General features: G+C 38.8%; 2 protein-coding genes and 1 long non-coding RNA gene across 3 annotated transcripts; all 3 read right to left on the minus strand.

Annotated features, from left to right (window-relative positions):
- Positions 1-6397: 6397 nt before the first annotated feature.
- On the minus strand, positions 6398-13510 carry LOC112182806 (putative disease resistance protein At3g14460). The gene is given in 6 exon segments (XM_024321355.2): positions 6398-6797; positions 7349-7434; positions 7604-7688; positions 7928-11011; positions 11014-12683; positions 12812-13510. Coding segments are annotated over 2 exon segments (4071 nt in total). The 5' UTR covers positions 12008-12683; positions 12812-13510; the 3' UTR covers positions 6398-6797; positions 7349-7434; positions 7604-7688; positions 7928-7934.
- A 3493-nt stretch (positions 13511-17003) lies between these two features.
- On the minus strand, positions 17004-18980 carry LOC121051115. The gene is made up of 4 exons (XR_005805190.1): positions 18522-18980; positions 18368-18433; positions 17510-17586; positions 17004-17041 (listed from the first exon to the last, which is right to left on the minus strand). It is a non-coding gene; the product is annotated as an uncharacterized LOC121051115 (long non-coding RNA).
- A 4841-nt stretch (positions 18981-23821) lies between these two features.
- LOC112199629 (putative disease resistance protein At3g14460) lies at positions 23822-24652 on the minus strand. Its single transcript, XM_024340614.1, has one exon. The coding sequence runs from the start codon at positions 24650-24652 to the stop codon at positions 23822-23824; it is 831 nt and encodes a 276-aa protein (XP_024196382.1).
- Between the last annotated feature and the right edge of the window lie 609 nt (positions 24653-25261).

The raw sequence follows: 25261 nt of genomic DNA on the forward strand, positions 1-25261 counted from the left end.
CACACACAAACTCAAGTTGGAAAGGACAAAAAAAAAAACTACATTCATGAATATCACAACGATATCTCTTTTATCTTCTTGTTCTCCAGCAGAGAACACCAAATACACAAAAACTACACTCTGTTGAAGGAAAATCAGTTTACTGTGCCTAATCAAACTAGGAGTAGCAATAGGAGAGAAGGTTCTAGAATTCATAATCCCACTCGGATTAATATTCCTTGTAATATTTGAACATGTACTTTGTAATCCCTATATACAGGGCTCCTATTCTCAATAATATTACACACAATTCTCTCTCGAATTCTCTTTTCCTTAAACACGTTATCAGCACGAGCTTTAACCACAAAACAAAAAACCAAAACAGAAAAATCTTCAAAACCATCTTCTACCGTCGCTACCTCCGCCCACCGTACAGCACGCCCCTGCGTCTCCGCTACCCCTGAAGCCCCCTTGGACAGCCTCGCATATCTGCTGCCCCTGCAACACCACTGCAAGTCTGCTGCCCCTGCAGCACCAACGCACACCAACTGCATTCTTCTTCTTTCCTGTGCACGTCCGTCCACTTGCAAGCCTCGAAACGTCTAGTTCGGAACCTCAAATCAAAAAACTTTCTTCATCAAAGTTGTTCGTCTCTGCCTCTTCCATCTGACTCTGAATTTCAGCCTTATCGGAGTTATTTTGAGACCTGTACACCAATCGAAGTGAAAGCTGTTCAGAAGAGAATCTGCTCCGAATTTCAACAAGTAAGTTTTATAATTAAAGTTCCCGCTTTCCGTACTTTATTTTCTCCTTCTTTTTCTTCGGGGACTTGCAACCTCCCTTCTTCTACATCCCACCTTTCTTATAACGTGGGTTCGATTCTTGAGAAAGCGGAATCGTGGGGATTCACGCTATTAATGATCTAAAAGCGTTCGTAAGACTTCGGACTAAGAGCGTCCGTAAGCATCGATTTAATGAACTAAGAGCGTTCGTAAGCTACGGACTAAAAGCATTCGTGAGCATCGATTTTGACCATTCAAACATCATTTTTTCGGTCTAATCCAAATATGCTTGGAAATCGATTTCTTGGTAGCATTACGGCTCAGAAATCTCATATTAGTTTTCGTGGAAGCATGGACTCCGAAACTAATACGTTCTTGCTTTCCTTTTCAGGATGTAAGACTTGAACGAGCTCGATTTTACTCCATTGGATTCTACGGGCACGGAATTTTCATGTGGGCTCAAAATGTTGAGCTCCACCTAATTGCCCTTGATTTATTGCCTACAATGCAGGAGTCTTGTTCTAAAAGAGCCACTCAAGGCCCTCAAACTGAGATAGATAATTCCAGGGCATTTACCCTGATGAAGCGCCACATGAAGATGGCCCTCTAGCTTGAGCACATGAATGAGGATAACACTAACAACCTTTGGGTTGCGCCTCGTGAACGTTTTAGTAACATTCACAATTTTCCGAACTTAGAAGCATGATGGAATAATATCCGCTTCTCTAAACTTTGAAAAAGTTATGAAATATTGTTCGGAGGCTCTCTACATCATATTATTGATGCATGATTGTGAAAAACACAAAAGAACAAATTGATTGAGAAAACCCTAACATGACCATAGGAGTCATGACGTTGAGGGTATAGGGTTGGACACCATGGCGCCACTTTTGGCCATGGTTGCACTATTCCAACGCCATTGGTCCTAGGGACCATATGTATTGTGTCAATACATCTCAATCAAAAGAGCATCCTCTTCATGGTATTTTATGGAGTCCCTGATCAATGGTGATCAAGACATCGAGTTCGCAAAGACTTTAAATCTGGCGATGAAGAAAAAATGCCGCAGATTTTTATTTAGAATAGTCTTTTATTTTTCCAAGAATTATGTAATGGCAATATGCCTTAGTCAATGAATGACATTTTGTATTAATTCTATCTTATGTGGCGAATCAAATTAAATATGATGTCTAGGAAAGTAATTGAGATTAGTGGTATTTAAGAGAGCCTCGCTCCACCGACATCTCTCTCTACTTCTCTGGTCATATTTGATTGGAGTTACCAAACGGATAGAGTGACTACGATTTGTCTAAATTTGATTTTTAATTATTTTGGATTAGACTTTGGAAAATTTGATGTAATCATTGGCTATTATTAATAAAGTATCGATTTATTTTAAATCAATGTCTTGGACATATTTTAATTTCGAACTTTATTATTTTTCAGTATGTTTCCCGGAGAGCTAGAATGCCTCGTGGATAGTGCAACTACACATACTATCCTTCGAAATAGGCAACTATTTCTATGGATGACACCATCTCAATCTTCCGTGACTACGATGGCTAGATCATCTCAATTGATTCATGGTAGAGGACCAGCCCAATTTATGTTGCCTAATGGCACAATTTTAAATGTCACCGAAGCTCTTTATGCTCCTAGGGCAGGAAGAACCCTATTGAGCTTCAAAGATATAAGAGCCAATGGTTTTCATGTGGAAACACATTGTGAGAATGGACAAAAGTTCCTTTGCATCACCTCTAACGACTACGGACATAAAAGAGTCTTAGAGAAACTTATGTGTCGATCTAGTGGGTTGTATGCAACCACTATTCGAATAATTGAATCCAATCATGTTATGAGGGATGATTTATGGGATTCAGACACATATAGGCTTTGGCATGACCGATTGGGACACCCAGGTCGTGATATGATGATCCGTATATTAAAGACTTCACACGGACATCCATTTTTCAGAACGAAATGAAGTAAAACTCGAAATTTGGATCTAGGAGGAGCACCTGCGCCTCACGGCGCCTTCCCCCTTCAAGTCCAGGCATCACAGGTCGGCACTGCCATCCCCCTAAGGCCCAAGGGTGGCTTTGACGCCACCTCTGCTCCTCTGACTCCAATTTCTACTTCTAACGTCTATTGTGACTTCATGGCTCAACCAAAATCTCCATTGGTTGTTTCTAAAGCCCATCCTTACTTCTGCAAAGCCTACTCTTTAGCAAAATTAGGATCGAGACCATCCTATGCAAAGGACACTAAAAGAAAATATACCATTCTTGCAAAGAATCCAAGGTGATATTTGTGGACCTATTCAACCACCATGCGGACCATTTAGATATTTTATGGTGTTGGTTGATGCATCGACACGCTGGTCACATGTCATGCTATTGTCCACTAGGAGCACTGTATTTGCTAAACTCCTAGCACAGATTATTAAGTTAAGGGCTCACCACCCTGATCATCCTATTAAGTCTATAAGATTAGACAATGTTGGGGAGTTTACATCAAAAACTTTTGATGATTATTGCATGTCCATTGGGATTGAAGTTGAACATCCAGTTCCTCATGTTCACACCCAAAATGGTCTCGCAGAAGCCGCCATTAAATGACTACAAATGGTCGCTAGGGCATTGGTAATGCGCACCAATCTCCCTATCTCTGCTTGGGGCTATGCAATATTGCATGCAGCTGTGCTTATTCGTCTGAGGCCAACTGCCACTCAACCCTTTTCTGCGTCCCAGATGGTGACTGGGTATGAGCCTGATGTCTCACACTTACGCATATTTGGGTGTGCAGTTTATGTGCCAATTGCGCCGCCACAACGCACCAAAATGGGTCCTTAACGACGATTAGGCGTTTATGTTGGATATGATTCTCCAACAATTGTCCGCTACTTCCTTGACAGGCGATCTCTTTACCACAAGATTTGCGGATTGTCACTTTGATGAGACAGTCTTCCCGTCGTTAGGGGGAGATAAGAACAAGAATGTTCAACAGGAACGACAGGAATTGTCGTGGTCTATCCCCACTCTGTCTCATCTTGATCCCCGAACTGCATAGTCCGAAATTGAAGTGCAGAGAATTCTCAATCTTCAAAACGTAGCAAAATCGATGCTTAATGCGTTTTCTGATATCGCTAAAGTGACAAGATCACACATACCTGCTGCAAACGTGCCTGCAAGGATTGATGTCCCTAAAATTAGAGGACATGACGCCACCTCAAGAGTACATGAGCATGGCGCCAATTCCCCATCCTTGGTGACGTTGTGGTTAGGCCCACGGCTCCTGCCAGGAAGCCCGGGAGGCCCATAGGTTCGATGGATTCTCGCCCAAGAAAGAAAGCGAGTTTGGCACAAAATAATCCATTAATCATCGATGTAAATAATCCATCTCATGAGAATATTCCGGATTATGGTTATGTCCAAGAGACATCATTGGGGGACGCTCCAATGTCAGAACCAATTCCAGAGAATAGAGAGATCTCCATGAATTACACTAGTGTACATGAGATGATGGATAGAAATTCTATGGCAATTGATGATGCATTTGCATATCATGTTGCAAAAGGAATCATAGAATATGATGATATCGAACCTCGCTCTGTCGAAGAATGTCAACGAAGAGCGGATTGGCCTAAATGGAAAGATGCGATCCAGGCTGAATTGGATTCACTAGCAAAGAGACAGGTATTTGGGCCTATAACGTAGACACCCCCAGATGTAAAACCTATTGGCCATAAATGGGTCTTTGTTAGAAAGCGTAATGAGAAAAATGAGGTGGTTAGATATAAAGCTCGCCTCGTGGCGCAAGGTTTCTCACAACGCCCTGGAATCGACTACGAGGAGACATATTCTCCCGTAATGGACGTTATAACGTTCTGCTACCTTGTCAGTTTGGTAGTTTCCGAAAAACTTGACATGCAGCTTATGGATGTGGTTACAGCATATCTCTATGGGGATCTAGATTCAGAGATATATATGAAAGTTCCAGATGGACTTCAATTACCCAAATCAAGTGGCTCTAAACCACGGAGCGCGTTTTCAATAAGATTAAAACGCTCACTATATGGATTAAAAAAATCCGGACGGATGTGGTATAACCGTCTAAGTGACTACTTGATTGGGAAGGGATATCTTAATAATGAAATATGCCCATGCGTGTTCATTAAAAGAACAAGTTCTGGATTTGCAATCGTAGCAGTTTATGTCGATGATATGAACCTAATTGGAACTCTAGATGAGTTAAAGGAAACTGCTAACTATTTGAAATCTGAATTTGAGATGAAAGATCTTGGGAAAACACGGTTTTGTCTCGGTTTAGAACTCGAGCACCGTAGTGATGGGATTCTGATCCATCAGTCTGCATATACTCAGAAAATCTTGAGGCGCTTTAATGAAGATAAAGCAAAGCTTGTAAGTACTCCCATGATCGGTCATAGTCTTGAGCCTGGAAAAGATCCATTTCGTCCAAAGGATGAGGACGAAGAACCATTAGAGGCCGAAGTGCTCTATTTAAGTGCAATAGGCGCATTATTGTACTTAGCTCAATGCACAAGACTAGACATCTCCTTTGCAGTGAACTTGTTAGCTCGACATAGCTCTGTGCCAACACGCCGCCATTGGATTGGTGTAAAGACAATCTTTCGATACCTAAGAGGTACGATTGATATGGACCTATTTTATCCCTACAGAAAGAAGAGGAATGACGGGAGAATGGGATCGGACCCCATTAGGCATGGAGCCACCGTCCACCATGACAAAGTGGGCGGCCATGTTGCCGCCAACGCCGCCACCACCACCAAGGGTGGCCGACCTCACCCTATCCCCCTCCATCAAAACGACAATGATGTTTTGATGGGTTTTGCTGATGCAGGGTACCTCTCTGACCCTCACAAAAGTCGCTCCCAAACAGGTTATGTTTTTACCATAGGAAACACTGCGATATCTTGGAGGTCTACAAAACAGACCCTTGTTGCTACTTCCTCAAATCATGCAGAGATTATTGCTCTACATGAAGCCGTGAGTGAATGTATATGGCTAAGGTCTATAATTAGACATATCCGAGGAAGTTGTGGTTTGAAGTTTACCACGGATGAACCTACATGCATTTATGAGGATAATGCAGCTTGTATTGAACAAATGAAGTTAGGTTTCATCAAAGGCGACAACACCAAGCATATATCGCCTAAGTTCTTCTATAATCAGCAACAACAATCACTTCTAAAGATTGAAGTGAATCAAATCCGATCAGAGGATAATGTAGCGGACTTATTCACTAAGTCGTTACCTAAATCCACCTTCGAGAAACATGTGAAGAGCATCGGATTGAGAAAGTTATCCGAACTCCCATGATTGTAGCAATCAGAGGGAGATATCGACATCAGGGGGAGTTATGATATCTACATGTTCGATCTCGAAGAATAGAAGACGTGTTGTACTCTTTTTCTCCTCCTCGAGCATGTTTTTGTCCCACAAGGTTTAAACTCGAGCAAGGTTTTTAACGAGGCAACGTATGAAGCGTCACCACCAAGTTTGAGCGGCACAAGGAGGAGTGTTGAAGAAAAATCAGTTTAGTGTGCCTAATCAAACTAGGAGTAGCAATAGGAGAGAATGTTCTAAAATTCCTAATCCCACTCGGATTAGTATTCCTTGTAATATTAGAACATGTACTTTGTAATCCCTATATATAGGGCTCCTATTCTCAATAATATTACACACAATTCTCTCTCGAATTCTCTTTTCCTTAAACACACTCAATCTCAATTTCACTCTATTTGTCCCTGACAAGAAAAGAAATAATAGAAGATTGATTTTACAAAAAAATTTGCTCCTTTAGTTCTGAAGCCTACTCTGTTCCCACAACCGCGCTCGAAGAAGCTGACCTTCAACACGCATGCAACATCCCACAACAAGCTTCAAAACTCCAGTTTTATGCGGAGTCACTTTATTCTTACCAGAAGTTCAACACCCTGAAACGGTAGCGGCACGCTTAAATACCTCATTAGCTATCATAATCTTGACTGACAATCTGCAGCATATAGAAAAGAAATGCCTGAGCTTCTAACCTGATAAAAGAAGTTATTACTATTTGTATACAGTATATGTACAGTGTAGTCTATCTAACTAGTTAGAAACGTTCGATGAATTTATGCTCCTCGTGTACAATTGCTCTAAAACAGATCAAAATACGTATATGAATTTCATATGGAGAGGACAAATCATGCATGCTCTTCTGCAACAAGCATGTGAAATTTCAACAGTATTCGTTGGGAAAGGTTGCCCTATCAAACAAAATTTTCAGAAACAATTTTCCAATATAAAAGATACGTCAACAGAAAAATTAGTTTAGTGCTTTATATACTTTTTAATATTTGTCAGCTTTGTTTGATTTACCTAAAATAGAAAAATCTAGTAAGGAACCTGATTATAACACTACAGAGACTTGAAAGACAAAAGTTAATGGAGAAAGGTTATCTGTCATACAACAAATTTATTGTTCACATTACTCATAACTGAGGCATATATCAGACAGAATGCATATCAATGCACCGTAATTGGAATTACTTAAGTGGACAATACCTTGAACCAGAACTAGAAGCCCAGATCAAAATTCTTGAGGTGCTCTCATTGCAAACAACTTTCTCCACCTCTTAATTGCTGCTGCCCTGCAAAATGCGAAACAAGATTCATGAGCAATTCATAGATAAGATTGATCGGATCGCTTAGACAGCAAGGGTTAACATCCAGCCAGGCCAGCAGAGGCCTCGAAGCTCCAAGGCAAGAAAGTGCCAGCTCGGTGTAAGGGAAGAGATTTGAAGTGGTATGAGCCAGTACCTTAATCCAGAATTAGTAGGGTGCGTGGATCAAGACTCTTGAGCTGGTCCATTGCTCAACCTTGTACGTCTTGCGGCTCTATAGTCTGCAAAACATTCACAAACAGAAACTTAACAGATGAAGCATGAGCAGATAACTTAGAGTAAGGATTGACAATCAGTGTTAGGGTTCAAGGTCTTCAATTGGCAATCAGTGCAAGAGACATAAGCACAATAGAAATCGGAAAATGGGTAAACATAATTCTTTTTTGACAATTAAAACAACATATATAAACAGGGTAGTAGACTGAATCAAGGTTTTGTTTTTTGGTTAAAGTTGACGTACTTGATTTCTATGCCGAGCGGTCGGCTTCGGCTTCGTCACCGTAGTCTCCAAAATAAACGTAAGGGATGTGGGCTATTTCTTTGGGCCAGTGTCGTCCTTTACCTGGTTGGTATTTCTTTGTGAGCAGCGGACAGTGATGATAGATGCGAAGCTGTGTAAGTGAAAGAGGCAGATGATCCTCTTTTTCTGGAATAATAGATGCTAGCTTTGGGCAATCCCAAATGTTAAGGGATTCAAGAGAGGAGAGTGATTGAAAAGATGATGACAGGCGCTTCAGATTTGGGAGGCCTCGAATGGTGAGTTCAATAAGAGATTTAGGGAGCAGCACCTCCTTTGGCGGAAAGGACACCAGATCTGGATCTACACCATTGATCCACAAGTGTTTAAGAGAGGTGACTCTGTCCAAGTGGTGAAGCCCCCACTCTGAGAGAGGCTTGCAGCTTTTGCAATTGCCAATTCGAAGAGTAATTAGGTTGGGTGGGAAACCTCCATAGTATCTCAACATCAAAGTCTGAAGAGAGCTGAGGTTGTCCATTCCTCTGGGGAGGGCTTCCAATTGATCACAATCTTCAATACAAAAGTCTATCAGGTTGGATGGCAACCCTCCTCTTGGGAAGGAAACGAGACTTCCACAATTGCGTATAATTAAAATGCGAAGAGCGGAGAGATGGCATAGCCCCTCTGGTAAGGATTTGAGATTTGCACACCTCTCTATCGTAAGAGCTTCAAGACAAGTGTCCTCGTGGAATGTTTCGATTATTGACTCCAATCGGTCACAGTCACTTATTCTAAGAAATTTGAGGGTTCTGGGTAGTCGGCCTCCTTTGCCTGATAAGGATGTCAAAGATGCACACTCTTTTATCTCCAACCATTCCATACAACCCTCTAGCTCCCCAGCATCCTTCACTAGTAGTTTCAAATTTTGACATTTTTCTATCTCTATTCTTCTTATGCTTGGCGGTACTTGATACCTTACGAAATATGTCAAAGAATTACACGACTCCATCTTTACATTTTCAAGACAAGGTGGCCAACTAGCTTCTGGAAAAGAAATTAGATTTGAGCATCCAGTTAGCACAAGTTCCTTGAGTGCTCTTAGCTCTTGAATAAAGTGAGAGGGGGAGTCAGATATGTTGCCTCCAATAATATTAGAAATTCGACGCTGCAGCAATCTATCCTCATTCTCCCATAAACATGTCAACTCTTCACAACCAGTAATCCGTAAAGTTTGAAGCTTTGGCAATCCTCTGATGAACCCGTCTATTTCGAGTCTGAACTCTGAAATACCATGAAGCTCCATATCCTCCAGTAGCTCAAACTTAACTCCACTTCTGTGCACCACCCTTTTACAACCGTTGATGGTCAACTTATGTATATGTTTATAATTGGCAATTGAAACCACTAACTCTTCACATTCATCAATATACAGCTCTGATAATGAATCCATGTTCTTGGGCAACCAACCTTTCAATTTGGGGCAACTAAGGACGGAAAGCTTTTCCATGCATGGGAAAACTCGAATTTCTTCATCTCTTTTGCAAGGAAGCCACTCCTTCCAATTTTGCATATCCTTGAACGTCAGGACTTCCAACACTGGAAAAGGCAAGCTACACTCTCCATAAAACTCAGCACCCACACTTTTAACATTGGCCAGTCCTTGTATCCAAAGTTTTTTCAGCAAAGGTAATTGGCCAACAGGAGGCAAAAATCGACAGTTTTTACAATTCTCTAACTTCACAGATATCATATCAGAGAATGAAGGATGTCCAATCCATTTTGAAAATTCAAAACCATTGTAACCTTTGATAGTGAGATGTAGAAGCTTTTTTTGAGGTTCTAAACTGCACAGCACCTCCAACTCCTTCTCGCCTGTGCCGCTCCATTCCAATTGCAAGATTTCCAGCCCTTCCTTGTTCATTATTTGAGCCGTCTTCGCATCCCCAACATCAATCACATTTTCCAATCTTCCAACACTCAAGGTCCCACGAAGATGCAATGACTGTATCTCTCCAATCCCTGATGCACTACCTTTCCCCACCACAAAATTAGGCAAAGTTCGCAGATGAGTCAACTGACTTACGTGGGGAGGCATTTCATCCAATGAAGGCATGTTTGAATTGTTGAGATGGCGTAAATTAGATAAATTGCTCATGTTTGAAGGTAGTGTCTTCAATTTTGAACAATTCTCTAATATTAACGTCTGTAAGTTGTAAAGTGTGCATGTTGACTCAGGCAAAGTCATTATCAATGTGTGAGAAAGATCAAGGTACCGTAGATGTCTCAACTTGCCTACAGAACCTGGCAGCTCGGTCAGTTTATAACCATTGAAGGAGAGCACCCGCAAGTACTTCAATTGTGGCAATAAATCAGAAGTAGCATAATGAGTTAGATAATTCTCATAACCACTGGAAACTGGAAGAGGTAGGAAAGTCCGCAAGTGTTGTGCCTTAGGCAATGTCTCCTCAAATCTTTGTTTCCCATCAAACTTAGCAGAAATGTAACTCAGATGACGAGTATTTGCAGAACATCTACCATGCGGTTTATCCTCCAATCTGCAAAATATGTCTGCAGCAGCCCATCGTGCCAAATCACCAACAACGCCATCCATTACATAGCATGAATCGTTTTTGGCTGATTTTTGAAAGAATGACCGAGACAATAGCTCCCCAAAATATTCGTCACCGATATATTCCATCTCTTTACTTCCTCCTGGTTGCTCAAGAAAACCCTCTGCCATCCACAGAAGGATTAATTGGGTTTTCCCAAATTCATAGTCATTGGGAAGTATTGAGCAATAGGCAAAGCACCTCTTCAAAGGTGAAGGGAGATCATGATAACTCAATCTGAGTACTGGGAGTATATTACTCCCATCTGATATACTCCATAATTTATCATTCAGTATTTCCTCCCACTTGCCAGTTTCTTCACAACGTAAAACACCACCAAGAGTTTTTGCAGCCAATGGCAATCCATTGCAATTCGTAACAATTTTCTTCTTAAGCAAGTCATAATTCGGTGGCCTGTCATTGCTAACATGCTGCTCAAATACTTGCAAACAACCTTCATCTGATAGAGTCTTTAAAAATAAACTTCAGCGGCTGGGGCTCCCATCGATGTTGCAACTTGGCTATCACGTGTTGTCACCATTATCTTACTTCCCTTAGCTCCCCCACAGAAGGGAGCTAGCAGTTTTGTCCATGAATGATAATCACACGTGCTCCAGACATCATCTAAAACAATCAAAAACCTTTTACCATCGATCTTCTTGCTCAGATTATCTTGAAGTCGACTGAACTCATCCATATCACAAGGCCGAGATGTAACTTCCTTAAAAATAGCTCTCGTCACCGTTTGAAGATCAAAGTTATCGGATACTGAAACCCAGATCTTGAGATTAAACTGTTCCACTGTAGCTACATCATTGAAGACTCGTCCCGCAAGCGTTGTCTTGCCGAGTCCACCCATACCAACAATGGCAACGACTTGATAATTTGTGGGAGAAGAAGGATCAACACCTCTGGACAACAATTCCACAATCTTTCTTGTGTCTTCATCTCTCCCAACCACAGGTCCATCCAACACATATGAACTTGGTGTCCTGTGCGATGACGATGTTGAAGTAGAGGTATGCTCAATATATTTCAAACCGAGTTTCTCTTTCCGGTCAAATATGTCTTGCAAGCGATTAGCAATGTCGTCTATTTCGGAGTTCATATTGAAATTGAACTTAACTTTGTGAGGAACTTTGGTAAAGAAGCCTCGTACCTTGCTTGTGCCAGTTTGGTGAAGCTTGAGCTGCTCGCGTTCTAACATCTCATTAGAAAAGGTGTTGAGTAGATCGTCCAGATCATAAGCCAAGTGTTTCAGGTCATTCAGCCACAGATCCACTGCCTTGCTCGTCAGCTGCTTCTCCTCCGCATCGGAAAGCACCGCTGCAACTGCGGAAAGTGTCTCTCTCCATTTCTGCAGCTTTTTGCCAGCTCCTCCCAAGCTTCCAAAGTAGCCCAGGATCTCCCGAGGCGTTAACCTGTCCAGCAGCAACTGAAGGAATGCCGCAAGAAAGATCTCTCCCACTGCCATAGTTATTAGTTTCAGGAAGATAACAGAGGAGCAAGCAAAGCAATTAAAACAAGTGCAGATCGAATTGTTTTGTGAAAGCTTTGCAATGTTGAAGATTCAAGAATGGGTAACATCATATTCTTGTTGTTTTGTGTTAGATCGGTCATGTGATGACAAAAACAACGAGAGAAAGGCACTGGCAGTCATTTAAGACTTGATCGATCAAATCATTATATTATGCATTATTGTACATGACAGGGTAATCTAGGAATCTTTCGTACTTGATTTTAGTCTTTTAAGACTCCAACTTGCATGATAAGAATAATTTAGTCCCTCACCCAACATCATCAATAATGCAGCAAAGCCAATGAAGCAAAGAAGGATAAGAAGCATGTGGGCCACATATCTTATCTGTAGATAAGAAGCATGTGTACACCCAGACCCCTTTACTGTTTTGCAGATTAATTATATCTTATCTGTAGCCCAAGCCCCAAGGGGACAGAGATTGGTTGGATCCCAGATCAAGTCTTAATACTTAATAAATAGATGTTTCTACATGAACCAAGTAATATTTCTTTACAACAGAAATAAATAGATTAAATGATACATGAAGATGAACTTTGTATCAAGATCAAGCAAAACGCCACCATATTCTGAAAATAGTGACAATCTTCTGTTCAGGCACTACTCTAATCAACTGCAAAAGGATCAAAAAAGTAGAAAAGAATAAATCACAATATTGAATCACATTATTCTGTTACGATTAATTAGGGAATCCATTTCAAGTACACTGAGTACAGCAGAATTAGAATAAGTGAACAGTACCTTGAAATCAAACCAGAACGAGAAGGGAAGACAAAGATTCTTGAGCTTTCCATTCCTAACAGCTTTCCAAAACGTGTACTAGTAGTTGTTGCCCCTATAATCTGTCAAGAAAAAAAAAAAACAGTTAATGGATAATGCATACAAATCCTGACAAACAAAAAAAATTGACTGCCCGGCCATCAAGTAAAGGTAAAAGACATGAGAAATGCACTCCATAGGAGGTGCCAGATGTGATTAATTGCAGAAAAATTAGGAACGATTGCTTGCTTCAAAAGGTTCAGACAATAAAGAGCCAGCTTTGTGTAATGAATTACATACGTACGGGCAGCATATTGTAGACTGCATACACTTCATGGAAAGGAAAAATATCTTTCAGGTTTCTTTCAAGGTTTGGATAGATAGAAATGGGAACAAGTATGCACACCAACTATTGAAAAGGTAATTCAGGACATCAAATTTTAGGTCTATGCAAATGCATTAGCCCTTCTTTTTTTCTTTTTCTTTTTTACCAGGAATACCATGTATCCTCCTCCCTCTTGTTCCATACATGTACGTGTTCCGAAAGCTTATATAACTCATATTCATATTCAATCCTATTGAAATTACTAAATCATCATGAACTCAGTAAATCTGTTATATTGAAGTTATTAGTCTCCCTTTGTTTGACTATCAATAAATGAAGTGGCTAGACCATTTGAATCTATTATAACTGCATTATATCGGCCTATAACTGGTCAACCTGCTTTACAGCAAAGTAACCTGGAAAGATCCAGCATCGTAGTTTATTATGCAACAGAACATGTAAAAAGAATATTAAGAACTAAATAAATATTGTAGGTTCTCTATGATCAATTTTCAAACTTATAACTACTTTTAGTGTCAAATCTATAGTCAGCGAATGTTGGAAGCAGGTAAAAGGAAGGATGGGCTATCATCGTAAAAAGACTAATGAAACTGAAATTATTACTATTTTTTTTTTCTGTAAAGGAAAAACTTTGCATCGACTTGAAATGGGGAAATGGAATAGAATCTTTCACATTGACCTTAGCTAGCTCCTCCTGAACAAGCTATCGAGCAGAGTCAGACCATGTTTCTTCTCAGTGAAAAGTAATTAAATATGAAAAATGGAAGCGAATACATATCAGTTCTCAGAGAAGAGACAGCTCATAACATGAACACCAGCCATTTTGATCTACTAAAATCCCCTTCATTTGTCATATTCCATACATGTCTTTTAAATTTCATAGAATTTTGTAAAGATCATTGTATGACAGGAAATCAACCATAGCAACATATTATAATAATTCAGAAATGAATGATCCAATGTGATCTGGTGATTTGACAGAACTTCTTCAGTGAAAAAACTGCGATTTTTGATTAGCAACTAACAGAAAGATCATTTATGTCCAGCATAATATGGAAACATTAAAGTTCATTAGCTCTACATGCGAGATATAAAGAAATTAAATTGGTACTGGGTCGCTGCAATGAGTGAAATAGTTTTTTCGCATTTGGGAAGAAGAAGCTTATATTGTCCATACCACTATGAACTTGTGATAATCCAGAAGAAGGCCCCCAAATACTGATTGTTGCATAACAGTTGGCTTCAGCTTTCCTGCCATCATAAGGCTAAGCATCATATACTTACTTGTACACCTAACCCCTCTCTTCCTGTCCTTGTTTTTATCTCTTTTTCTTCCCTCCTTAAGTCACGTCCACCATATCACTTCTGCTTCACCTTTTCTCTCACCCGTCTCTCTGTTTTCAGTTTTACTTTCATACAATGCTCTGTATTGTATTCAATGTTTTCTTCGATTCATTAGTTGAAGTTTGCTTTCTTGACTTTCATTAGAATCTAAGAACACAAAATATGATGTACATTGGCTGGATAGTGAATACAGTTCTACAAAGAAAAACAAAAAGAAGAAGGGGGGAAAAAAAAACAGAGGTTTCAAACAACAGCACCTTAAAAAGGTGAATCAATATTCTCCACATACCTTTGAACAAACCAAATCCTTCAATTCTTCAGGGGAAAGTACAGACAATCTTTCACAGAGATCATTTCGGTAGTCAATTGAACCAATGCAAGCTGTTGCAACTGCAAGAACAAAGGGAAAGAAACATCAGGACATGAGCACAATATACTATAAAAGAAAACATGGAACTATGTCCTCTACGAATTTAGGAACTCTTTTAAATTGAGTCTCTTTCTATGACTGCTTATATACACACCTTAGGAATCTTTGTAAAAGCAAGCAGCTGAAAAGATTGTACGCGATCATAATGAGATTGGAGCACTTCATCATCCGTCAATTGTTTCCCAACATTATCATTAATCTCAAATCCTTCATAAAACTGCAGCAAGTCAACAAGTTGGGTAAAGAGCTTCCCCTTTTCATGTATATACAAAGCACTCAAGTAGCATTTCGGAACAACAGCAACATCAGCCTCAAGTACCTGCAACAACAGCAATGTTTATGTTGAAACAAAGGAAAAAAAGAAATATGACAGCGTTATCGAGCTCGGCAGCGCCGCGCCGGGTTTAGCCTCCACCGGCTTCTCTCCAAGCTGGTGGTTCAGCTCCACCGGGTACTCGGTAACATGGTGGCGCTTGAAATCGTACGCGCCTGTTCCGTACGCCTTCGTCATTGCCGAAGAGAACGACGAATTAGGGTTTCGCAATGCGGGTTTTGTAGGGAAGCTACGATTTTGGGGAGCGACGGGGGTTAGGGTTTATGAAAATTTGGGTCTGAGAGAGAAAGATCTGTAACTTCTGAGAGTCGGTTCTTCGATTCTTCGATTCTATTCGGGTTTGGGTACTACTCTACTGGTTCGTTCCTTAGTTTTCAATTGTAATTATTATATACCCCGCGGGAAATATAGCATATTGTCCCCTAACGTTTCCTTTAACCGTCAATTTCACCTATCACTTGTAGTTTTTTGTTTTTAATTACACCTCTAATGTTTACATATCAAAGTTGAATGACAGACCTGTGAAAGTTACATTAATATATCAATACATTAAGTAGATTAAATGAAATGAGAGATGAAATACTCCTAGACAAGGTTATATTAAACTTAACTTTGATGGCTTAGGCAAAATGAATTAACAGAGTGTAGGAGGTTTTATTTTTCCGAAATGAAAATGGAGATCTTATATTGGCTGCTTCCTAAAAATCCAAGTCAATCAAATGCTCTTACGTACAACAGAGGCACTAGCTTTCAGGATTTACATGTTGCTGTTCTTCATGGCTTCAGATAGCTTGAATCGAACTAATCATGAAGGATATTACATTTCTTGCAAATAAGCTCCACAATGTCAATTTTAAGCATGTTAGTCTATTTCTTGGCAGAAGCAATTGCAGACACGGTTCAAATGCTCAAGTTTGGAACGATTCTCTTCCTCTTTCTACCTCTAATGCTTTTAATTTTGATAAATTAGGTCTTGGCTGTTGTAGAGGTTTTCTGTTGTAATTTCTTTGTTTACTAAACCAAAAAAAAAAATATGGAAATGTCCTTATTTTGATGGTAAAACACTATGAAGCAATAACATTTTATTGGTGACAAACATCTCACAATGCATTTGTTCATACATATCTGAATGGAGAGAATTAACACGCAGAGCTAAATTACGTTGCGACCGACTAGGATCGAACTGATGAGCAAACCAACCCAGCCCACGTAAGACTCGTAAAGATTTTCATAGAAATTGGATATAAAACACAGATGCAAACATAACCATAACAGAGGATTAAAATACTAAAAGCAAAGCTTGATCTTTATATTATTCTATTTTTGGTTACATGGATTGGAGAATTGAACTACCGATCTAGCCTAATCCTAACCGACTTGTTTTGCATCATAAAGAGAAAAACCCGCCAAAATAAAACTTGATCAGATCCACAATGACCGAGAGAACACAAAATTGAAACCATTATTGATGGTATGTACAATGACAACCTTTACTTGCACAATACACTCAGAAAGTCACCGTAGCACCAAAGTTGTCAAGTTTTCAACTCTTTTCTATTCTATTTTTACTCTCAATTAAACATACAACTGATAAGGAGCACGAAGACTTGCAAGAACACACTGAGAAATGATATTGGTATCTGTATAAACACCAAACATGCTGGGTAACACATCAGAGGTCTGTGATATTATGCGCCTCGATCCATTAGTGCATGATACTATAAAACACTGCCAAAGGTATAAACAGGCGTTGATCTCCTGCAGTAAGAATTCCACATTATTCACAGAAAGTGAAGAAAGTAAAGGCCAAACTGGGGTTTGCATGTGAATTCCTTATGATGATTGTTCAATGATACTTAAGTTAAGTTGTTTTTTTTTTTTTTCCTGATATGAGTGCCAAGTTAGTATGTAAGCGGTACTACTGATCTTAGTAATATGTTTTTTTATTTTTCAAGAAGAATCTTGCATAAGTTTAGGTAAAGTAATCAAGACACAGCAAGCAATCTTTCACACTAACTACTATAAATAGACATGAATTATGTTAAGCAGATTTTGTCTATGAAAAGATAAACAATTTGTGATTAGATAAAACTTCTATCATATCTGCAGTAAAGTAGCTTACTGGGCACGTCAAAAACCACACACAAAGCACAAAAATAAATGCAGAAGTACTCAGTTATGAACTTATGATTAATAAAGAAAAACAGAACATCCCAATGGGGTCACCTTAAGGGCAAATCAATAAATTGATTGGCTTTAAACACGCCTTTGAAGAGTTCCAGCGGGCCCGACAGCTCCAGCACCTGGTTTTCATATGCAACAGACCATCTTAAGAATATATAAGGAAGGAAAGGTTAGCTTGGAATTTGCATATGAAGTCGGTATAAGTTTGTATTGATGATAATGATGACTAAAAACAGTGTTAATTAGTGCGTATAATTTTTCTTGGATGAGTATAAGAAGAGAGATTGGCTACTGGAATAACACAGTGCCCTATAGCCTTAAAATAGAAACCAGATCTTGAGGTGGTCCATTGCCTAATACTTATACAGGCAGCTGTTGCCCAGAAATGTTTAAAACATCCTAAAACATTCAATTGGTTGAAAATAGACAGTGGATCCTGGGCACTAAACAAAAGGTTCACTATGCCTAAGATTGACAAAACCAGCTCATAAAGTCATAAGTTATAGTTCAATTATTTTCTTTTTAAGATGGTCAAGTTTATCTGATGATGACAAGACTATTAAATGGACTCACTTGAAGACCAAAAACTGCAGAAAGTAGAATGATTGATTGGCCTAGGGATTTTAGATCAAAGTGGAACATCTGTGTAATGAATGATTTAGACTGCATATCGGGATCCCTACTTCCTCCTTCTTTTTGTCGCTACATGTCACCAATTGGTTAATTCTCAATCGACTAAATGTCATCTAAGAATTTCTAAGGTTCTCTGACAACCTATTAATTAATCATACAAGAGAAAAAGGAACACTCAGCAACATGTAATTACTTATATATGAATGATCGATCATCCCACATCATATTCAACTGATTACAAATTATGAAAATTGATAGAAAAATTACCCAATGTGTTCAGCATAATCTGGAATGGGTTGTAATCTTTGAACATTTTATCTATATCCTTTAGCTCTGTATATAAAAGGTTAGAAACAAGGTAAAAACAGGTAATACATTTGTAGTCAAAGTAAATAAAAATGGTTTGAATTGAAGTAAGTACCTTGAAGGGCCAGGGATGTTAGCTGTGAGTCTTCAGTGGGCTCAAATACTCATCTCCAATATGTACGCAAGGGATGTGAGCTATTTTGGACCAGTATGTTGTGTTGCAAGTGTATCTATCTTTTAGCTTCGGACATGCATATATGTGAAGTTTTGCAAGTGAAAGAGGCAGATACTTCTCTGGAATGGATGCTAGCTTTTGACAATCAGCAATCTCAAGATATTCAAGGGAGGTGAGGGACTGAAGGGCCTTCCTGGATAGGCGCCTCAGACTTGGGAAGTTTGCAATGTCGAGTCTACTGAGGGATTTAGGGAGCATCAACTCTATATCCTCTGGTGGAAAGGACACCATATATGGATCTACACCAGAGATCCACAACTCTTTTAGAGAGGTGAGTTTCTCCAACTGCAACCCCCACTCAGAGAGTGGCTTACAACTCTTGGGATCCACAATTTTAAGTACTGTTTGTTAGAAATCTAATTCACACGTTAATTGCTATATCTAAAAGATAAATACAGATAGAGTTAATATACCAGACAAGGAAAAAGGAAGCAAAACTTTACAGATTGTGATCGAGGCTAGAACTTGGTTCTATCCCCTTAAGACGAAATTGCCTCCTCGTCGGTGCTTGAAGGGTTATTGGCAAACGTCTCCCAGGAGTACAACGATCAAACTTTCCTCTAGAAGAAGCACTACAATCTTGAGGATCAACGAACGCAAATTGTGTTTTTCTCTCTCAATCTCTTAAACTCTAATGTGATATGCAGAAAGTTTTGAATATTAGAAAAAATTTCTGATGCAAAAGTTAGTTTTTAAGTGGTGGGATTGCTTCTCCTTATATAGGAGTCTGATGCATCTCTTTGAAATGACATACCTTTCTGCACAGCAACTTCTACGTTGCTTTTAGGTTGAAAGGTTGTAACCTTTGGATAGAATGATCAATTACTTCTTCCATATATATCAGACTTATTAATTTGAATTTTCATTCAAATTAATTTAATCTTTGGATTAAATTTACTAACAATCCCCCACATGAATGAAAATTGAAATGCAGACACTTGAGAGAGAATGGTTGGTAAGATATCATATTAGGATAGGTGGCTTTTGGCTTTGAACCTTCCCTAGTGATATGCTATCGGGTTTGCTAGCTAAATAGTGAACGTGTTGTCTTGAACTATTCAGCCGTTCGTGTAAACCAAGACAATAGTAAACACATAATATCTTTCCAGACACATCTGGTTCTACGGTTGTGTCCTTCCGGCCATGGACAATACCCAGTATTCATCAATGCTTTAGAGAATTTCGCCCAAAATTCTCAAAGAAACGGCCTCATTTCACATTGATATAGGTGACTTCCTTCTTTAGAGTATTCTGCAATACTCCACTTGAAATTTCAAGTCATAGGAATCATTAAAAGCTAAACTTAGCCTAATTCACATTGCAAATATAGCACTGTTTCATCATAGGAGTGGGTAGGAGATATTATCTCCACAGTGCTCTCACTTAAGTCAGACACGATTTAGTTGTCCCTTTGAACCTAGATCTTGGGATCTCCAGTCAACTAGGTTGGGTGTCCATCATGAAGACTTTTAATTCATAGGCTTCAATCCCATTCCCCTTGATGATTTACAAACTTGCTCTCTAGTCAAACCTTTCGTAAACGGATCCGCTAAATTATCTTTCGACTTTATATATTCAATGGTAATTATACCATTTGAGAGCAGTTGTCTTACGGTATTATGTCGTCGACGTATATGTCGAGACTTACCATTATACATATTACTCAGTGCCCTTCCAATTGCTGATTGACTATCACAATGTATACAAATTGCAGGCACAGGTTTTGGCCAACTTGGAATATCTTCTAAGAAACTACGAAGCCACTCGGCCTCTTCACTAGCTTTATCCAAAGCAATAAATTCAGGTTCCATTGTGGATCTTGCTATACATGTTTGCTTTGTTGATTTCCAAGATACAGCAGCACCTCCCAACGTGAAAACATATCCACTTGTGGATTTTGAGTCTTTTGTATTAGATATCCAGTTAGCATCACTATACCCTTCAAGTACAGATGGATATCTTGTGTAGTGCAAACCATAGTTCTTAGTATAATTTAAATATCTAAGAACCCTTACAATAGCCTTCCAATGATCTCTTCCGGGATTGCTAGTAAATCTACTCAATTTGTTTACTGAGTAGGCTAGATCAGGACGAGTACAATTTGTTAGATACATTAGACTTCCAATTATCCTTGCATATTCAATCTGAGATATGCTTTCACCCATATTCTTCATTAAATGAAGATTAACGTCATATGGAGTTTTTGCTTGATTATTATCATGCTTACCAAAGTTGTTAAGTATTTTCTCAATATAATGTGATTGAGATAAAATTAATCCATCAGATGTTTTGGAAACTTTGATTCCCAATATAACATCTGCAACTCCCATATCTTTCATGTCAAATTTATTGGTCAATATTTTCTTGGTAGTCTTGATCATAGTATTACTACCAATTATAAGCATATCATCTACATATAGACATACCATGACATAACCATTTTCTGAGCTTTTTGTGTAAACACAACTATCACACTCATTGATCTTGAAACCATTTGACAGCATTACACTGTCAAATTTTTGATGCCATTGTTTCGGTGCTTGCTTTAAACCATATAGAGATTTTACAAGCCTACATACATTTCTCTCTTGACCAAGAACAATGAATCCTTCTGGTTGTTCCATATATATTTCCTCTTCTAAATCACCATTTAGAAAAGCCGTCTTTACATCCATTTGATGTATTTCTAGATTGTGCAAAGCAGCGATTGCCATTAACATTCTAATGGATGTAATTCGAGTAACGGGCGAATAAGTATCAAAGTAGTCTAAGCCTTCCTTTTGTTTGTAACCTTTTGCTACAAGCCTCGCTTTGTACTTGTTAATTGATCCATCCGTTTTCATCTTTCTTTTAAAAATCCACTTGTACCCTAATGGTTTATTTCCATGAGGAAGATCCACCAATTCCCAAGTGTGATTTTGTAAAATAGACTCAACTTCAGCATTAATGGCCTCCTTCCAATATGGAGCTTCTGGGGAAGACATGGCTTCCTTATAACTTTGAGGCTCATTTTCTAACAAATAAGTTAGAAAGTCTGGACCAAAAGATTTTGTTGTCTTTGCCCTCTTACTTCGTCTGGTATACACTTTTAGACCATTTTGAAGTGGCTCTTTACTTCCTTCATGATGACTATTATTAGCATCATCATAACTTCTCTTCAAAGAACTTTTTTCTTGTGAAATTTTACAAGGAAAAATATTCTCAAAGAATTCAGCATTCCTTGACTCGATTACTGTATTTACATGTATATCAACATTTTCTGATTTGTGCACTAGGAATCGATATGCACTGCTATTTGAAGCATAACCAATGAATACACATCAATGGTTTTGGGTCCTATCTTAACCCTTTTAGGATCAGGAACTGCTACCTTCGCAAGACACCCCCACACTTTGAGATATTTATAAGAAGGTCTTCGACCTTTCCATAACTCGTATGGTGTTTTATCTAACTTTTTATGAAGTACTTTGTTGAGAATATAATTAGCAGAAAGCAATGCTTCCCCCCACAAATTCTGGGGTGCTCCAGAACTTATCAACATAACATTCATCATTTCTTTCAATGTACGGTTCTTACGTTCGGCGACACCGTTTTGTTGAGGAGAATAAGGAGCAGTAGTTTGATGAATGATACCATGTTGAGCACAAAACTCAGCAAAAGGTGATTCATATTCACCTCCTCTATCACTCCTTAAGACCTTGATCTTTTTACCAAGTTGATTCTCAACTTCGTTCTTGTAATATTTGAACATTTGTAAAGCTTCATCTTTGCTTCTAAGCAAATACACATAGCAATATCTTGTGCAATCATCTATTAAAGTAATGAAATACTTTTTACCACCTCTAGTCTGTAGAAATTTTAAGTCACAGATGTCGCTGTGAATTAATCCCAGAGGTTCTGTACTTCTTTCTATTGAGTGAAAAGAAGTTCTAGTCAATTTTGCTTCCACACAAGTCTCACACTTGTTATTTAAATCAACGTTGAATTTAGGCAACAGATCCATGTTAACTAATCTACGTATTGTATCATAATTCACATGTCCTAGCCTACCATGCCAAACATTTGGAGATTCAATCATATAAGTAGAATGATTAATATCTTTATTCATAACTGTAGGTACAAGGGTTATTGCATTCAGTTTGAATAAATCATCACAGAGATATCCTATCCCAACATGCATTCCACACTTACTAAGTATAAACTTACCAGCCTCAAAAACTAACTTGAAGCCATTTGTACATAGCAGTGAACCAGAAACCAGATTTTTTCTAACATCAGGTACATGAAGCACATTATTGAGAGTAAGCTTCTTCCCTGATGTCAACTTTAATACAATCTGTCCAAAACCTTGAACCATTGATGTAGAGGCATTTCCCATAACTAATTTCTCCCCTTGTTTAACATCTTGATAAGTTGAAAACATCTTCTTATCAAAGCATATATGGCGGGTAGCCCCTGTGTCAATCCACCACTCTTTGGCTTTTACCATCAATCTCATTTCAGAGACCATGATTCGAGTAACCAAGTCCAAATCAATATAGCAATTAATATCAAATAAAGAATTTCATCTTAAGATTGTTAGAAATCTAATTCACACGTTAATTGCTATATCTAAAAGATAAATACAAATAGAGTTAATATACCAGACTAGGAAAAAGGAAGCAAAACTTTACAGATTGTGATCGAGGCTAGAACTTGGTTCTATCCCCTTAAGACGAAATTGCCTCCTCGTCGGTGCTTGAAGGGTTATTGGCAAACGTCTCCCAGGAGTACAACGATCAAACTTTCCTCTAGAAGAAGCACTACAATCTTGAGGATCAACGAACGCAAATTGTGTTTTTCTCTCTCAATCTCTTAAACTCTAATGTGATATGCAGAAAGTTTTGAATATTAGAAAAAATTTCTGATGCAAAAGTTAGTTTTTCAGTGGTGGGATTGCTTCTCCTTATATAGGAGTCTGATGCATCTCTTTGAAATGACATACCTTTCTGCACAGCAACTTCTACGTTGCTTTTAGGTTGAAAGGTTGTAACCTTTGGATAGAATGATCAGTTACTTCTTCCATATATATCAGACTTATTAATTTGAATTTTCATTCAAATTAATTTAATCTTTGGATTAAATTTACTAACACTGTTAGGTTTGAGGGAAAACCCTCTTCTAGAATGGACACCAAACCTTTACAGTAAGCGATTGTTAATCTCTGAAGAGAGCTGAGGGTTGTGCTTGACCATGCCTTCAGGGAGGGCTGTCAATTTTAAGTCCCAGATACAGATGGTTGTGAGGTTGGAGGCTGTATTTGGCAACCCTCCTCTAGGGAAGGAAACTAGACTTCCACACTGAAAAATATATAACTTTTGAAGATTGGTGAGGTAGCACAGGCACTCCGGTAATGATTTAAGATTTGGACAACGCCGTATATCAACACATTCAAGACAAGTTTTGTCCTGGAACTTATCAGTTATTGACTCCAGTTGTTCACAATCCCATAAGTAAAGCTGTTCAAGTGCCCTGGGCAGTTGGCTTCTGTCCAATAAGGAAGTCAAAGATGGACACTTCCATATCTTCAAGTACTCAAGAGAGGATGCCTCCTCATTCATCAAACAAGAAGAAGAGGAAGACGAAGACGCTTCTCCCTCCACTAATGATATAAGTTCCAAGCAATCTTCAATCTCTATTCTTCTTAGCGTTAGGGGCATATGAGATCTAGTAAAATATACAAGGGAACTGCATGACTCAATCTTCAAGTGTTTAAGAAAAGGTGGCAAATCAACCTCTGGAAAAGAAATTAGAGTTGAGCATCCAATGATGTGTAGTTGTTGAAGTGACACCAGCTCTTGAACAAAGTGAGACTGAGAGTTGCCAATGTGATGTTTCAGCCATCTATTCCTACTTTTCCATAAAGATGTCAGCTCTTCACAACCAGTAGTCTTTAAATTTTTAAGCTGTGTAAATCCTTTCAGGAATTCTTCTGTTTCAAATCTGAACTCTGAAATACTTGAAAGCTCCATGGCCTCTGATAACTCAAACTTTACCCCACTTCTATCCACCGCCCATTTACAACCGCATATATTTAACTCGTGAATCAGTTTATAATTGGTAGTTGAAACAACCAATTGCTCACATCCATCAATCACAAGCTTTGATAATAAATGAATATTTACCTTTCAATTTGGGGCATGTGGAGATGGAAAGCATTTTTAGGCAAGGGAAAACTCCATTTCCCAAGGAAACCATTCCTTCCAATCTTCCATATTCTTGAACTCAAGAGTTTCTAATACTGGAAAAGGCAAGCCCTCAGCTTTCCCATAAAACTCAGGACCCACACTTTCAACACTAGACATTCCTTTTATAAAGAGTTGTTTCAGAGAATGTAATTGGCCAAGTGCTGGCAAGAATCGACATTTTTTACAATTCTCTAACACCACAAGGATCATTTCAGAGAACAAAGGATGCTGAATCCATGTTGGAAATTCCAAACCGTTATAACCCTTGATGATGAGCTCTTTAAGGTTTATGTGTGGTTTTAGCACGTCAAGAACTTCTGATTCCTTTCCATCAGTGCCACTCCATTCTAGTTGTAGTGCATCAAGCCCTTGCTTGCTCAATAAGTTTGCCCT

Source organism: Rosa chinensis, chromosome 1 (assembly GCF_002994745.2).
Source record: "Rosa chinensis cultivar Old Blush chromosome 1, RchiOBHm-V2, whole genome shotgun sequence".
Taxonomy (NCBI): domain Eukaryota; kingdom Viridiplantae; phylum Streptophyta; class Magnoliopsida; order Rosales; family Rosaceae; genus Rosa; species Rosa chinensis.

What these genes read in the sequence shown, in the direction of transcription:
- LOC112199629 (XM_024340614.1), bottom strand. Translation starts at nt 24,652, where the DNA reads ATGGAGCTTTCAAGTATTTCAGAGTTCAGATTTGAAACAGAAGAATTC.